This window comes from Hyla sarda, chromosome 4 (genome assembly GCF_029499605.1).
Source record: "Hyla sarda isolate aHylSar1 chromosome 4, aHylSar1.hap1, whole genome shotgun sequence".
NCBI classification, from domain to species: Eukaryota; Metazoa; Chordata; class Amphibia; order Anura; family Hylidae; genus Hyla; species Hyla sarda.
Genome location: NC_079192.1, coordinates 218,555,833 through 218,569,966, shown reverse-complemented (window position 1 = coordinate 218,569,966; position 14,134 = coordinate 218,555,833). Strand labels below are relative to the sequence as shown.

General features: G+C 41.7%; 1 protein-coding gene and 1 long non-coding RNA gene across 4 annotated transcripts in view; one reads left to right on the top strand and one right to left on the bottom strand.

The window, feature by feature from the left end:
- The first annotated feature begins 1,065 nt into the window (after positions 1-1,065).
- Positions 1,066-14,134, top strand: part of LOC130368984 (uncharacterized) — a 31,941-nt gene continuing 18,872 nt past the window's right edge. Inside the window, exons 1-2 of the long non-coding RNA XR_008892629.1 lie at positions 1,066-1,145; positions 6,627-6,774. This is a non-coding gene — a long non-coding RNA (uncharacterized LOC130368984). The remainder of the gene's footprint in view (positions 1,146-6,626; positions 6,775-14,134) is intronic.
- Positions 10,338-14,134, bottom strand: part of PUS7 (pseudouridine synthase 7) — a 78,790-nt gene continuing 74,993 nt past the window's right edge. For all 3 annotated transcript variants that reach the window (XM_056573537.1, XM_056573538.1, XM_056573539.1), the window contains one exon: positions 10,338-13,025. In XM_056573537.1, coding sequence (XP_056429512.1) covers positions 12,889-13,025 — 137 coding nt within the window. In that variant the 3' untranslated portion in view covers positions 10,338-12,888. The remainder of the gene's footprint in view (positions 13,026-14,134) is intronic.

The window sequence follows — 14,134 nt, the reverse complement described above, 5'->3', positions numbered from 1 at the left end:
TTTCTGTATAAAATGACACCTTATCTTTATTCTGTAGGTCCATACGATTAAAATGATACCCTACTTATATAGGTTTCATTTTGTTTCACTTCTGAAAAAAATCGGAGCGGTATGAGGGCTAATTTTTTGCGCCGTGATCTGAAGTTTTTATCAGTACCATATTTGTTTTGATCTGACTGATCACTTTTTATAGTATAAAAACCGACCAAAAATACGCTATTTTGGAATTTTGTTGTGCGTACACCATTGACCGTGCGGTTTAATGCACTATATATTTTATCGTTTAGACATTTACGCAGTTTTTTTTTTAAAATAGGAAAATGGGGACAATTAAAACTTTTAATATGGGAGGGGTTAAATGATCTTTATTAGCTTATTTTTTTCCACTTTTTTTTTGCAATGTTATAGCTCCCATAGGGGGCTATAACATAGCACACACTGATCTCTTACACTGACCACTGCTATTCCATAGCATAGCATTCATCAGTGTCATCGCCGCTTGACTGCTCCTGCCTGGATCTCGGGCACGGAGCAGTCATTCAGCCATTGGACAACGGGGAGGAAGGTAGGGACCCTCCTCATGTCCATACAGCTGATCGGAACACCACAGTGGTCCCGATCAGCCTGAATGAGCTGCTGGGAAGCATAATTTTTTTTAGCTTTAGATGCGGCAAACAACTTTGTGACGCACGCTGTTAGCCACGGGTCCCGGCTTTCATTAGCTGCTGGGACCGACCCGATATGACACGGGGTCACCATGTGACCCCACTTTATATCGCGGGAGTGGGCACAGGACGTACAAGTACGCCCTGCGTCCTTAAGGAGTTAAGTAAGTAATACATCATTTTTCTCCTGTTCGCCCGCACTATAATCTAGTGTATTAGGTTTAAAGCGGGTGTCAATTTCCCTTTAAGGGAGTGCCGGTACTATAATAGTACAGTACTCAGCAGAAATTAACAGGCACATCAATCAGCAGAGTGCTTGTTTTAGAGATTGATGAGCTTTCAGCACCCAGACCCCCACTGATCAAATTTTCTGTAATGACATTTATTTTTCAACGTGATAGGTCCCCTTTAAAGACAAAGAAGTGAATCACATGAACCATTAAAGGGCTCATGGCCACCCAAGGCTTATTGATGCATGTGGTAAGTGAAGATGAGCCTGTTTGGTCTGATCCCACAGATAATGCTGCATGTGACAAAAGAGTGCCAGAACACAGTGAACATCAGCTTTCTACATATGTATAGACCAGTCAGAGTACCTACGTTGACCCATGTCCAAATTCACCTACAATAGGCATGTAAGCATCCGAACACGACCATATGGCGATGTTCTTATAATCAAAGAAGTTCTGATTCAAAGGAAACCTGTTGCATTAAATATACAGACCAATCTACACGCATCATGTTGTAGAGCAGGAGGAGCTGAGCAGATTGCTGTATAGCTTTGTAAATATCTGTTTATTCTGGGCTAAGTAGTTATCTTGGTCGTTATCTTGAAGACTAAACAAATTGGCTCATCTCCTCCTGCTCTGTAACATGCTGCCTGCAGAATTGACTGCAGGGTTTTTTCGTTTTTGCATTTTCATTTTTTCCTCATCACCTTCTAAAAATCATAACACTTTCAATTTTGCACTTAATATTCCAAATTATGGCTTATTTTTTGCGCCACCAATTCTACTTTGCAGTGACATTAGTCATTTTACCAAAATATCCACGGCGAAACGGAAAAAAAATTCATTGTGCGACAAAACTTTTGGGGGCTTCCGTTTCTACGCAGTGCATTTTTCGGTAAAAATGACATGTTATCTTTATTCTGTAGGTCCATATGGTTAAAATGATACCCTACTAATATAGGTTTGATTTTGTATTACTTCTAAAAAAAAATCATAACTACATGCCGGAAAATGTATACGTTTAAAATTGTAATTTTCTGACCCCTATAACTATATTTTTCTGCGTACGGGGCGGTATGAGGGCTCATTTTTTGCGCCGAGATCTGAAGTTTTTATCAATACCATGTTTATATTGATCGGACTTTTTGATCACTTTTTATAAAATTTTTCATGATATAAAAAGTGACCAAAAATACGCTATTTTGGACTTTGAATTTTTTTTGCACGTACGCCATTGACCGTGCAGTTTAATCAACACAATTTTTTAGAATTCGGACATTTCCGCACACGGCAATACCACATATGTTTATTTTTTGTTTACACAGTGTTTTTTTTTTTTTTAAATGGGAAAAGGGGGTGATTCTTACTTTTATTAGGGAAGGGGTTAAATGATCTTTATTTTTTAAACTTTTTTTTTCAGTATTATAGCCCCCCTTGGTGGCTATTTCACTGCACATACCTTTCTCATACACAGATTACTGCCATGCATCAACATGGCAAAGATCAGTGTAATCGGCGGTCGATTGCTCAAGCCAAGATTTCAGGCTTGGAGCAAACAATCGGCCATCGGACGCGACGGAGGCAGGTGAGGGGACCTCCGCTCGCGTTCTAGCTTATCGGGACATCGTGATTTCACCGCGATGGTCCCGATCAGCCCGACTGAGCTGCCGGGAAGCTTTTACTTTCATTTTAGACGCAACAATCAACTTTGAACGCCGTGTCTAAAGGGTTAATAGTGCACGGCACAGCGATCGGTGCTGCACTCTATTAGCCCAGGGTCCCAGCTGTCATTAGCCGCCAGGACCGACCCGATATGACGCAGGGTCACGGCGTGACCCTACATTTTATACCGGGATCGGGCGCCTTAAGAGGTTAATTTATATAAAGCTAAAACTACAGGGGTAGTAATAGTGAGATAGTATACTCCCTTTCCTAGTGAAGTGCTCCTGTCCCTCTGTTTACTTACCCATGACACTCTCCCAGCTCTGTTGCCAACATTCTAAACACACTACAGCCAATCAATATGGTTTCAGTGGGTTCAAAGAATGTCAACAGAGTCACTGCCACAGCAAGCATGCTATTTTGTTATTTTCCGTAAGTGGAAATTCAGAAGTGTGAATGGGAGTGCGGAATCCCATAGAAGTCTATCGGCTTTAATTAGAGCCGGAATTCCGCAAGTGAAAATTCCTCCATGTTAATAGACCCTAAGGCTGGGTTCAGAATTTTTGGCTGGGTTCAGAATTTTTGCTGGAGATCGAGCCGGCGACGCTAGGACCGAACTGACTGCATTGTTGCCCCCATAGACTGCAATGCATTTTTGGGTGGATCTTTTGGGAGATCTGCTCAGAAATGCATTGCCATCTATGGGGACGACAATGTAGTCCACGCGGTCCTAGTGCCGCCGGCTCGATCTCTGGCAGAAATTCCACAGTGGGAACCTAGCCTTAGCCTGCTGTAGTTTGCATTTTAATTAAATAGGAGAACCCCTTAAATAGGACTAGTACTGCATACTTGTACTGTGCTGTTCTAGCATGGCTGCTTGCCTCTCTTGTTGGATTAGATCATTAATAATACAGTTAGGCCCCTTTCACACTATAAATTCATCCGTTTTAAAGACCCATTATAATGTTCAGTTATGAAAACCCTTAAAATCGGCCACTAAACGTACGTTATTTCTCCCATTACTTTCTCCCGTCACAAAATAACATCCATTATTAATAAAGGCTATGACAGGTTAAAACGGATAATGTAAAAACCCATAGACTATAAAGGGATTTTGTAACGGCCGTTTTTAATAGTTTTATTAACGGGTCATTATAACAGATCTTTAAAACAGACATTTCTATAGTGTGCCTTAGAATGCAACATCAAACTCCAAGCAGCCGATGGCTCTAGGCCAGTGAACTTACGTTTGAGGGGACAAAAGTCAAAAGTCATAAAAGTCAAAAGTCATAAAATTACTTATTTTCATAACGGCATGTGCTTACCTTTATACAAATGAGATACTTAATCCCCTTGTATTATTTGATATGGCAAAAGGAGATCAGAGGGAGGGGGGGGGGGGAAATAACGGCACAAGAAGATTAAGATGGGGTGGGGGGGTTACAGATATCAAAAACGGAAGGGTGTCTCATGGAGGGACTAGAAGAGGACCGTATAGCCATTCATTTATCTGACACTTCCCTTCCTAGCAATACCACAGCTGCACTGTCCAAAGGCTTGAATTTTGGGCTAATGGAGCAATTCGATTTTACATCTTTTGAAGTAGACCTGTATAAGGCTGTAATAAAAATGAATTTACATGAATTTTTCTCCACCCAACCTCATATGCTAGGTGATAACACTACCCCATGCATTATAGCACCCCTTGGTTTTATCCCAGTGAAAACTTTCACTGAAGCAGAAAAGTCCAGCAATAGGTTGCTGGCCGAATTGGCAGCCGGTGAACCAGCCCATAGGTTTGAAACCACCACTGAAGGGCTGGAGGGAGACTATCTTCGTTCAGCCCCCGTTAACACCAGGCAGTCCCCTAGATTCTTTCCAAAGAGCAGTGACCAAAGACATTAAGGCCCTCGTATACCCCCAAGAGTAGGAGTAATCTGTCCAGGAGTGAGAAACAAGGTTTAGATTGGTTGAGCAGTCATACTGAACTCAAGGTGTCCAGAGCTGACAAAGGAGGTGTGGCATAGTGGTTTTGTCAGTTGATCAGTACACTACTGAATCCATGCGTCAACTTAGTGACAGGACTGTATACGAGCCTCTGAAATCAGATCCTACTATGAAGATCCTAGACCAGTTAAGTACATTTTTGAGAAGGCAGGTAGAAAGCGGAGCCATTGACAGCAAGTTGGCAGAACGCCTCTTGCTGCTCCACCCCAGAAGACCAAAATGGTACTTACACCCAAAAGTCCACAAAGCGGTCACCCCTCCCCCCGGGGCACCCGATTGTGGCAGGGAAGGGGAGTGTCAATGAATTTCGATCTAAGTACGTGGACTGGTCACTCAGACCTCTCCTAGCAGAAATGCCTTCCTATTTGAAGGACACTGGCGATGTCCTTAAGTTCGTTCAAGATTGCCAGTGGCAGGATATTTACACCTTAGTGTCCGTGGATGTCGAGAGCCTGTACAAACGCATCCCTCATAATGCGGGTGTACAGGCTGTACAGACTATCCTGGAATCCACTTAAAAATCATCAGGGTTTGTGAAGTTCATCTGTGAAGCCTTGACGTTCATGTTGACACACAACACGTTTTGATTTGAAGCCCGATGGTAAAATCAATTGACTGGGACTGCTATGGGTAGTCCCACTTCCTGCTCATATGCAAACCTGTTCTTAGCAATGTTTGAATCCGAGTATATCTACAGTGAATTCAATCCTTACATCAAACATATCAAAGCATACATGAGATATGTAGATAATTTACTCATTATATGGGAAGGAGGAGAGAAAATGTTCAAAAAATTTGTTGAGCATCTTAACATGGTCAACTGCATGAATGTGCTCTTCACTAGTGTATACGGGGGACTCTCCCTTGAATTCTTGGAATTACTATTGTATGTGAAAGATGGGAATCTGCAGACTAAAGGGCATAGGAAAAGCATTGCTAAGAATTCCATCCTCCATTATGGAAGTTCACATCTCACACAGATGAAGAACATTATACCCTTTAGCCAATTTTTGCGGCTTAAGAGAAATAATTGTGAAGAGGATACCTTCCAGGTTCAAGCTGAAGAGATGGCCTCTAAATTTAAGAGGCGAAGGTATCTGCAAAAAGTGGTGGAACAAGCCCAAGTGAGGGTTAATGATAGAAAGAGAGCGGACCTTTTAGTGAAGAAAGAGGTGGAAGATACTGGGAAAAGATTTGTTTTTGCATTCAAAAACAGCGTAATGATTGCTAGGAAAAGAACAGCTATCCTGCAAAATTGGTATCTGTTGGAACAGGTACCCAGTTTAAGAGAGATTACAACTAGAGGGCCTATTGTAACGTATAGGAGGAATCAAACTATTGGAGAATACATCAATATGAAAGCAGTGTCCAAGAAGAGAAGATCCCCAGGTGAATCTTCAGATCCCAGGTCTAAATGGCTGACCTTGGGTCTCCCGGAAGAGAATAAGAATTGCCCTCAATGCAAATACAATTGTGGTCTACGCATTGGAAGACTAGTTTATTATTTTTCAGTCAGAGAACTAATCACATGTTGGACCACATATGTGGTATAATTTATCGTATGTGAATGCCGAAGATTTTACATCGGTAAAACTATACGTCCACTCAGTATTAGAATACGGGAACATCTACATTCAATCCAAACCGGTTCTGGAGCCCCAAGATTTATTGATCACGTCTGAGAAATGCAAGGAAGTGATATTAAAGGTCTCAGGTTTGGCGGGTTGCAAGTGATTAAACATACCAGACCTGGCAGCAACAGGAATACCTCGCTATTACGTGCTGAGACCTCTTAGTCCCTTAGGTCTTAATGATAGGATTGAGATGGGAGCGCTCCTTTAAGAATAATTTAGAGCCCTTTGTAATTGTTTAAGTCGGTGGGTTTATTCGATTCTGCAAATATAGGTTTCTTTACACATCCATTATATCATTAATAGTATATATTTTTACTATCAGTGGTGGTTGCGTGCCTCATCCCACTTTTCTTTTGGTTTGTAGTGCATTTGACTCATTTTTATCCACTCAGGTCACATGATCTGATTCCCTTCCTTTTTATTTCCAGCTTAGCGCGATGATGGGTACGAGGCCAGAAGAAGCGCAACTAGCGTAAAACTTCGCCGGCGGCCGCCTCACTTCTGAGGGCCCTGATACCTGTCTGATACCAGGGTTGTCCGTCTTTGCCAAAAGAGTGGAGCCACAGCAGCCCTGCAGTGAGTGCGGGTACCCTGTTTTTTTTTTCTTTGCTCATATTTGAACCTAGCCTTAGCCTGCTGTAGTTTGCATTTTAATTAAATATGAGAACCCCTTTAAAATTGAATAGTACTGCATACTTGTACTGTGCTGTCCTAGCATGGCTGCTTGGCTCTCTTATTAGATTAGATCATTAATACAGTTAGGCCCCTTTTACACTATACATTCATCCATTTTAAAGACCCATTATAATGTTCCATTATGAAAACCCTTAAAATCAGCCATTACAAAATCCCATTATAGCCTATGGGATTTTTACATTATCCATTTTAACCCGTCATAGCTAGTTATTAATAACTGACGTTATTTTTGTGAGGGGAGAAAAAAACGGAAGAAATAGTGCATGCACAAGGGGATTAAGAATTAAGATGGGGGGGGGGGGGTGTTATTAATCATCACCCCCCCCATCCATCTTAATCCCCTTGTGCCATTATTCCCCCTCCCTCTGATCCCCTTTTAATGGCGAAAATGGGATCACAGGGTGGGGGGAATAATGGCACAAGGGCATTAAGATGAGGGGGAGGGATAATGGCAAAATGGGAGCACAGAGAGGGGGGGGATAATGACAAGGACATTAAGATGGAGGGGGAGAGGGATAATGGCAAAAGGGGACCAGAGATAGGGGGGGGGGGGGGGGAGAATAATGGCACAGGGGGATTAAGATGATCCCCTTTTGCATTTATCCCTCTCCCCCCCTCCATCTTAATGCCCTTGTGCCATTATTTCTCTCCCCCCGGGGCTAACATCCCTCCCTCCCATACACAGTTTTCACATTTTTTTATTTTTATTTTATTTTAACATTACTCAGTCTGTTCGGGTAAACCGTGCATCCCGTTCCTGGAGTCCCGTTCGGCGGGGCACTGATGGGCGACGTCCTCTTGCTCTGTGCGGCCCCCTCCGCACAACGTCAGGGGACCTCACACGTCTGCCTGGCAACCACGCTTCTCCCGTAAAGCTGCCGTGACAATTCCCCGCTCTGCCCTGACAAATACTGGCCAATGCATGGCGTACCACCACACCACCGGTTGAGAACCCCTGCTCTAGACAGATCTTTTCTATTTTAGCTCAAATGGCCTTCATGGACGATCTGCTTCTTTTGGTTTTGAGAGAAGAAAAAAAAAAAGAATTGGTTAGGGTGGCGTTGTCCTCAAGTACCCCCCCCCCCCCCCAACAGGTCATGTTTTAAGGATTTCCTTAGCCTTTTACCGGTGATATCATTATGGTCAGTGAATCCGGCATGACCACAATTATATCACCTGTGAAAGACTAAGGAAATCCTGAAAACATGACCTGTTGGGAGTACTTGAGGACCACGCTTGAGAAACACTGTGTTGGGGGCATTAAAACATTTTTTTTTTGCAATAAAAGCATGTTTAACGTTAGCTGAGTATCCATGATAAAACTACCTTTTCTGTGATCTGTAGTATAGGACACAACTCACACTACTAAAAGTAAAATATGGGGGAGATTTATCAAAATCTGTGCAGAGGAAACATTGACCAGAGCAACCAGATTGCTTCTTTCATTTTTAAAAAGGTCTGTGTGTCTGTCTCTCTCTCTCTCTCTCTCTCTATCTATATATATCTATATCTATATATAAAACTCAATGTGTGTGTATATGTGTGTATGTTCCAGCATCACATCCAAACGGCTAAAGATATTAACATGAAACTTGGCACACATGTTACTTATATGTCAACAACAAACATAGGATAGGTGATTTAACCCTTACTCACCCCCATTTGTGAGGGTCGGGGTTTTTGTTTAAAGTCCAATGCAAACCAATGGGAAATGTATGATCCCACATAACTTCTGTACAGCTGAAGATATTTCAATACCTGGTACACATATTACTTATATGTCAAATAAAAAGATATGATAGTTAAATTAACCCTTACCTACACCCTTACATAAAAGATGTTTTTTTTGTTTCAAGTCCCATGCCAGTATATGGGACTTCCAGTACCTTACTCCACAAGCTCAGCTGGTGAATGTGTCAGTTCAGCTTGCAAGCCACACCACATCTAACAAAGAGAGGAGGTTGAGATATAAGGACAGGATATGAGGTCAAGATAGGAGGACAGGATAGGAGGTCAGGATATGAGGACGGGATAGGAGGTCAGGATATGAGGACGGGATAGGAAGTCGGGATAGGAGGTCAGGATATAAGGACAGGATATGAGGTTGAGATAGGAGGACGGGATATGAGGTCAGGATATGAGGACAGCATATGAGGACAGGATAGGAGGTCGGGATATGGGTTAGGATGACAAGATATGGGGATGTCAAAAGCTTCCTCCTTTGTTGATTTTCCTCCCCAACAAGGGTGAGGAAGGAAAAACAGGGCAATGCCGGGTACTCAGCTGATATATATCTATCTATCTATCTATCTCAATGGGCCTCATTTACTAAGCTGAAACCGAGCAGTTTTTGTCTGGTTATTTTGGCGCAGAGTGTCCGAGACATGTCTGCGCCAGTGTGCGCCTGTAAAATCCGACATTGCAGTGTGAAAACCCGAAAAAGGGGCTTGGTCTGTCGCAAAGGGGGCGTGGTTGGCCCGAAAAGGGGCTTGGTTTCGCAACCCGACTGATTTACTATCGAATTCACAGAAAATCCTGTGGATAAATGGCTGGAAATATTGACCTAGAAAAAGCTGGTTAGAAAATGTTCCCAACTTTTCCCAATAGTAAATAGAGCGGAATCCTGCAAGTCTGAAACAACTTTTCACACTAGTAAAAACTCAACACTCTTAGTAAATGAGGCCCAGTGTGTGTGTATGTGTGTGTATGTGTGTGTTCCAGCATCACGTCAAAACGGCTAAAGATATTAACATGAAACTTGGCACACGTTACTTATATGTCAACAACAAACATAGGATAGCTGATTTAACCCTTACTCACCCCCTCACCCCCATATGCCAGGTTCAGGGTTTTTGTTTAAAGTCCCATACAAGTCTATGGGAAATATATGTTACTGCATAACTTCCAAACGTCTGGAGATATTTCGATAATACTTGGTCAGTGGTCACATGTTACTTATATGTCCACTTAAAATAAAGGATAGTTCATTTAACCCTTAACCACCCCCATTTGTGAGTGTCGGGGTTTTTGTTTTAAGTCCCATGCAAATCAATAGGAAATGTATGTTCCCACATAACTTCCGTACGGCTGGAGATATTTCAATACCTGGGAGACATAATACGGGTAGAGATAGGAGGTAGAGATAGGACGACGGGATATGACAACAATATATGAGGACGGGATATGAAGTCAAAAGCTTTCTCTGTTGATTTTCCTCCACAACAAGGATTAGGAAGGAAAAACCGGGCAACGCTGGGTACTCAGCTAGTTGTCTATAAAGAATAACAGAGCATGCAGAGGACATATGCTGCCATCTTTCCACTGCTTCTTATCTCTGTTGCCCCAATGTAGGGTGCTCTGTAAGTCAACCATTTTCCCAGTTATAATAATAGTATAAAGGTAGTACAGTATGTGCATTATTTATGAGAAAAGAGAAACACGTTTTTATTCACTCAATTTATTAATAAAATGACTGAAGGATTGCAAGAAACACAGAAGCGTAAGTTAACAAAACTTTCTCATGGCTTTACAGATTTAATTATATGCCCTTGTTTTCTCTTGGGGAAAAATAAGGTATCCCCATAAGATTTTAAAACGTTAACATTTCAGTTAAATAAAAGTTAAGCAGATATATCTACTGAGAAAAAAAAAAATAGATAATTTTTTAAGGACTGAAGCCCCTGAGATTTGTTCCTTATTAATCAGCATTAATAGTCAGCAAATCATGAAGTGGCTGTCGATTCCTTTCTTTTTAAAAAGATAACCCCACTTTCTAAGCACTCCAAATCCAGATTTGCTCCCCCTTTTATTACAGCTAAGGCCACATTCACACATCGCTGAAGCAGAGTCCTGTTAAAGTCAACGGGATTCTGTTGCGATGTGCACACGGCGGAATTTCCGTGCCAGATGTTTCCAGCATTGAAATTCCGTTTTCCGTGTCTGCGGAACTCCGGACGGAATGCATAGCCATCTATGAGACACCGCATTCCCGTACAGAGATTCTCTGCGCAGACATTTTGTAGTGTGAACATAGCCCAAGAGTTCACTTTAAAGGCTCCTTTCGCATTACATTCTGGAGACCTGCTGTCCGATTGTTTCCATGGTGCACAAACATAGGCACTAGTGGTCCATTAAAGTCCGTGGGACCACCAAAGGTTTGCTGCGGTATACGGCAGCAGTTTACTGTGCTGTGTATCCAGCCTAAGATTTTATACCTGAACATGATGTGAAAGAGGGTTAATAAGTGGTAAATTGCTACAAAAGGGGGGGGGGGGGAATCTTGATAAATTCTTAAAGGAAAACAAAATCCTGGATTAAGCTAATGAGATGGGGCACAGAAAACAATGAGAATAATGATGTTAAGAGATCTAGTAAAATTACTTTGTGCATTATTAGGCATTCAATTATATTTTTCGACCTTTGCTAACTCGTCCACAGCAAAACGTCTGACAAGAAATTTGATTCTATAAGAAAAAAAAAATAAATAATTGATTCCACCGAAATAAGCATGTTCATTCTTTAGGCTGAATCTGGCCAGGAAAGTTCAATGGGACTTCTTGGGGTTAGTTACACCTGCAACTTCCATGCAAAATTAGCGCCGATTCTGGGGCAGGGCTGGTCCACACTGAAAATTCCTCACAGAATTTCCTCATACCCAAAGTTTCCTTGCAGAAATCCTCTTTTTTCTCTCCATACTGAAATTATATACAGCCCCAATGATTTCAATGGAAAGTCCTGACAATTTAATTTCTTCTTCAAGAAAGGACATGTTAATTGTTTAAGCTGAAACTAAATCCTTGTCAGGACCTTCCATTAAAATCAATGAGTGTTAAATTCCAGGCAGATTTTGAGGCAAAATCTGCTTCAAATTACTTAATGTGGACTCTGCTTTATTTCAGTATGGAGCAGAAAGAATTTCAGCTCATTTTCCTCAGTGTGCCCTAGGCCTTTAAAGGAAAACTTTATTAGTATGTAATTTTACATTTTACCGAACGCTCCATAGAAATATAATACAAAACATTGCTTTTTTTTAGACTATGCTGTTACTGCAGTGTGTATATAAGCAAGGGAATATCGGCAAGTTAGGGCCTTAAGATAAGTTACTCCAAATGGGTGGCTCAGTATTCGTGAGGAGGCATTGTTAGAGGAGTGGGTGGGAGGCCATAGTGGCGCACCTGGGGGTAAAGTAACAGAGCATGCCGACTTCACGGCTGCTGCTTCTTCCAGCTTGCTCGCAGCTGGGCAGAGTGAGGAAGCTGCAGAAGTGACGTCAACATGCTCCTAGAGTGCCGCCTGTGCACCCAGCCTGCTGCCCAATTAAGGTCAATATCATTTTCATCAGTGACACCCGCACTACAAGCCTGTACCAACAGGTTAGTGCAAGAGACACTGATAACAAATTTCCTTTAAAGAACTAAAAATATAAAATGGTATGCAGGAAATCTTTGCATACGTTAACATTACCACCTCAACAGATCATTTCCAATCCAATTATTTTAGCACTGTGATGGCAGACAAAGCCAGAATCATACCCACCAACTAACTATCTCGCCTTATCCACATGTAAATTCAGTATAATGACAAATCTCACTTCAACATTTTGTTGAACTTTTTTGGTTATACTGGAAAATCTTAGGTTCTGTTTTGGCACACGTGAGTATATACAGCTCAACACTGAGGAAAGAAATAACTTGAGAACATAAGAATGGCATGGCTGAATAAAAGAATTGCCAGGATTTGCATAAAAAATAAAACACACACAAAAGCTTGGTATAAACAATGGGAAAGTATTATGAAAACTGTAAAAGAAAACCAGTCCTTGTTGTCCATAGCAGCCCCTTATAACAGATTTTATTTTTCAAAAAGCACTTTAAGAAATGAAAGCTGCTCTATGACTGGTTGCCATAGGTAACAGAGCCTTTTCTTTAAGACCATAAGCTATATCTCCCCAGTTTCTTTCAATCACGAGTATCCCTGTGAGGTAATTGAACAAGCTCAGCGCAACCACACAGTATTCAGCTGGGTCTGGTTCTTGATACTGGTATCCATTTTAAGGACTTCTCTGATAGCCATTGTGGCATATGTAGAAGGAGGCAGGGAGAACTCCATTTTTAAAGCTCTGTATTTTCCTTCTGTGGGGGAAAGAATAAAGACCAGATAAGTTCAGGTCGAGAGATTTTTTTTTGCACTTTCACATATGTAACCAAGACCCAGTTTGTCAAGTCTATACTGTGACATCTATAAAGATTGTTGAAAGTGTACAATATTGCATGGAGAAATCCTCCTAGACTTCTAAGGAAGGCCAAGCAGAAACTGAGTGTGCCGAGTATGCACTCAAAGAAAGTCTATAACACCATGCTTGAGAAGAACAGAAACAAAGGGGTGCAGCGCTCAGCCAATTTCTACCCATTTGGAGGTCTTAGCGCTCGGACCCCCACTGATCCAAACTTCTGATAGGTCTCTTACGTGGCAGAAGTTTGCAAAAAAAATTAGATACACTTTCAGTGTAGGGTCACATGTGCCGTATTTTTCTGCTGTGTATTATCGTACCCACTGAAGTTAATGGGTAGCAAAATCAGCTACAGAAAACACACAGCAAAATACAGCACATGGGAACCTACCCAAAAATGTGAAAGTTTTTGTTGTCCTTGAAATTTTTATGCACAAGGAATATGATTAAAATAAACAAAAAGCAAAACACACAGAAGTGAGGATTTATGTGGGAACTGCAGCAAGGTGTCATATTATATGCAGAAGATTAGCTTCTCAAATGGAATTATCCCACTGGGGTCTATTCACACGTACAGTATCCTGCACATATTTGATAGACAGGATTTAAGGCTGTGTTCAGTCATTTAGTTTACACTAAACTCTGAAGTATGAAATCTAGTGTTCAAATTCTGTGCATCAAATATGTGCAGGATATTGTACATGTGAATGCACCTGTAAGATGGATTTAACCCCTTAACGACGCAGGACATAAATGTACATCCTGGTGAAGTGGTACTTAACGCACCAGGATGTACATTTATGTCCTATACATAACCGCGAGCATCGGAGCGATGCTCGGGTCATGCGTGGCAGGTCCCGGCTGCTGATAGCATCCAGGGACCCCTCGCTTAATGGCAGACATCAGCGATCACTAAGATGTCCGCCATTAACCCCTCAGATGAAGTGATCAATACTGTGGTCAATAACATGGATGATCAGATCGCCTGCAGCCCTGACGCGGCGATTCGAT